This window comes from Sinocyclocheilus anshuiensis, unplaced genomic scaffold (assembly GCF_001515605.1).
Source record: "Sinocyclocheilus anshuiensis isolate Anshui unplaced genomic scaffold, SAMN03320099.WGS_v1.1 scaffold2586, whole genome shotgun sequence".
NCBI classification, from domain to species: domain Eukaryota; kingdom Metazoa; phylum Chordata; class Actinopteri; order Cypriniformes; family Cyprinidae; genus Sinocyclocheilus; species Sinocyclocheilus anshuiensis.
Window position 1 is genome coordinate 244641 of NW_015552529.1, and position 2820 is coordinate 247460.

General features: G+C 40.7%; 1 protein-coding gene across 2 annotated transcripts in view; it reads left to right on the plus strand.

Moving 5' to 3' along the window:
• Nucleotides 1–520: 520 nt before the first annotated feature.
• Nucleotides 521–2820, plus strand: part of LOC107663596 (transmembrane emp24 domain-containing protein 7-like) — a 4449-nt gene continuing 2149 nt past the window's right edge. Inside the window, exons 1-3 of one of the 2 annotated variants that reach the window (XM_016453834.1) lie at nt 521–617; nt 873–1057; nt 2348–2593. In XM_016453834.1, the coding sequence (XP_016309320.1) occupies nt 911–1057; nt 2348–2593 (393 nt within the window). In that variant the 5' untranslated portion in view covers nt 521–617; nt 873–910. The other variant, XM_016453835.1, reaches the window with a different exon arrangement.

The window sequence follows — 2820 nt, forward strand, 5'->3', positions numbered from 1 at the left end:
AAATGTTCTGATGAGTTACTGCACTTTGAAGAAAGTAGTGCTTTCCCTTTAAACAGCTGTGACAAATTAATGTTAAGACTGTTTCAGAAAATGAGCCGAAGCGATTGAAAAAATACTATACTTCATATAACGTCATTTTTAAACCACTACAAAACAATCTTTGATGGCTGTTATGTTTGTTTTATTCAAATGAAATTTCCAAACAAAATTAACAATTTTGACAAAAAAAAATAAAAATCATAAAAATATATCTACATGAAATCAGAAGAAAAAACAAGCAGATTACATAACAATAAACATAATCTTTCATACAAAACATAAATTATTATATTAAATTATTATATTAAAAATTATACAAAAACACCAAAAAGTGAGCATACATTCAAAAAGTTTTTGTTGCCTTTTTGCTACAGGAGGTAGACAAAGATTTAATATAGATTTTAATGTCTTCTTGAATGTGAGAAAAGTCGGGGTAACCTCATAATCTTGCATTTGTGGATAATTAACAATTTTATACTAAGACTGCGGAAAAGCCACGGTGACGTTTGTGACGTAGTTACGCACGTACGTGCATTGTCAGGCGTCAAACAACTTCCTGCTTCCGGTTCGCTTTCGAGGTAAGCCGCACTCATCACTATCCATCGTTATTCGCTGTAAAGCTGATGATTTAGAACAGCAAATTGATCTATATTGTTACATTTGCGCTCACGGAGGTGTTTGTAGGCGCTGAGCGCGAGCTCGCGTCGTGTAAACGCCGCGTGATCTACATCCGGGTTCGCCGCGCCTCAGTGATCTGCTGCATATATAATCATAATCTCTGAACGCTGGCTGTGGAGCTGCTGTTTCTGACAGGAATCTGCCTCTCGCCGCAGCTCTGTGCAGTGGTGGTTCAGCGGACCTGAGGGAGAACATGTTGGCCTGGTTTCTGCTGCTGTGTGCGCCGCTGATGTTCGGCTGGATCCGCGCGTCAGAACTCACCTTCGAGCTGCCAGACAACGCCAAGCAGTGCTTCTATGAGGACATCACCATCGGCACCAAGTGCACGCTGGAGTTCCAGGTAGAGTTCAGTCACAGCAGCGCAGAGGACAGTGCAGGACACGTTCTCAGAGATACTAACTAAACACGTCATGTTCAGATGAGCGATGCACCTGCTCTGGAATAAGAGTCTTCATTTATATTTAGAGATCATATTGATGTATAGTGTTCCCTAAATTGTCTTTAAAAAGTCTTCAATTGACCTACATCAAACCTGCAGAAAGTTTGTGCTTATACAGTGTGTAAGTGTGTGTGTGTGAGAGAGAGTGAATGTGTTTGTTTTTGTGTGTGTGTGTGAGAGAGTGAATGTGTTTTAGTCTGCGTAGAGTTAGAGCAGAGCGACTGCGTAGAGTTAGAGCAGGGCGACCGCGTAGAGTTAGAGCAGGGCGAGAGCAGCCGCGTAGAGTTAGGGCGGGGCGGCCGCGTAGAGTTAGGGCGGGGCGGCCGCGTAGAGTTGGAGCAGTGATTCTAATGCTGAATGCTGAGATGATGGTGCTGCAGCTGCTCTGGAGTTACTGGAGTGGCAGAGATCAGTGTTTGTAAATGAACAATATTAAAGAATACTAATAGTAATAGCGTTAGAAGTAATCTTGTTATTGAACCAACATCTAAGCAAGGGTTTCTTGTGGTCTTAAAAGGTCTTCCACAAATTAAGGCCCTAAAAGCTCTTAAATCAGAGAGGAAATTCTTAAATTCATAAAGTCATGCCATTAAATTTAGCATGCATTGGTGGAAAGAAATAATCTCTTCCTCTTGTTTTCCAGTTCAAATATCGAAACATCCTTAAATCAAGATACATTTACTGAAGATGCAAACTGAAGATATGAAGTTTTCCGAGATATTGATCAAAATGAAGTGAATTTATGATTAAAACAAGAACAAATATCTGCCAATGAGGAATGTAAATAGTTTTTCCTTTGAATGAAGATTTTTCTGGTGGCAGATATTTGTTCTTGTTTTGATCATAAAGTCACTTCATTTCTATCAGTTTCATAGTAAACTTGTAGTCTTCTGTCATTTTGCTTCTCAGTGTATCCTAATTCGAGAATCTTTAGATATTTGCACTGGACAACAATACAGAGGAAGAGCATCAAGTTTTTTGCAGGGTGATCAGAAGATAACAGTTCTTTCCGTATTCTAGTTAAGCTGTTTTCAATTTTTATTTCATTTTTGTTGGACTGTTGCTAATACAACTCATTCTGTGCTCCCTAGACATTTATATTTAGATGTCATATTGATGTATTATGTTCTCTTCAATAGATATACATCTGCTTTCTGTGGTTTGACGCGTGGGCTGCGTCTCTCTCCTCAGGTGGTCACCGGCGGTCACTATGACGTGGACTGTCGTCTGGAGGATCCGGATGGGACGGTCCTCTATAAAGAGATGAAGAAGCAGTACGACAGCTTCACCTTCACCGCCTCCAGAAACGGCACGTTCAAGTTCTGCTTCAGCAACGAGTTCTCCACCTTCACGCACAAGACCGTGTACTTCGACTTCCAAGTCGGCGACGACCCTCCGCTTTTCCCCAACGAGAACCGAGTGACGGCTTTAACGCAGGTGATGAGTTACATTCACTGCATTAGCGAGTCTGACCAGATCTGTGCTTTCAGTCATGCTCCGGCAGAGGAACATGGGCTTGTTGTTTATTTAGCAGGTGTTATTGATTGCCAAAATCATCAGAACACTAGTATTTCCAGCAGATAAAAATGTGTTTAAGTCAGTTATTTCTATCGTTTGCTGTAGTGTGTCAGTAGGAAATATCAGTTTACATTTCCAAACATTAA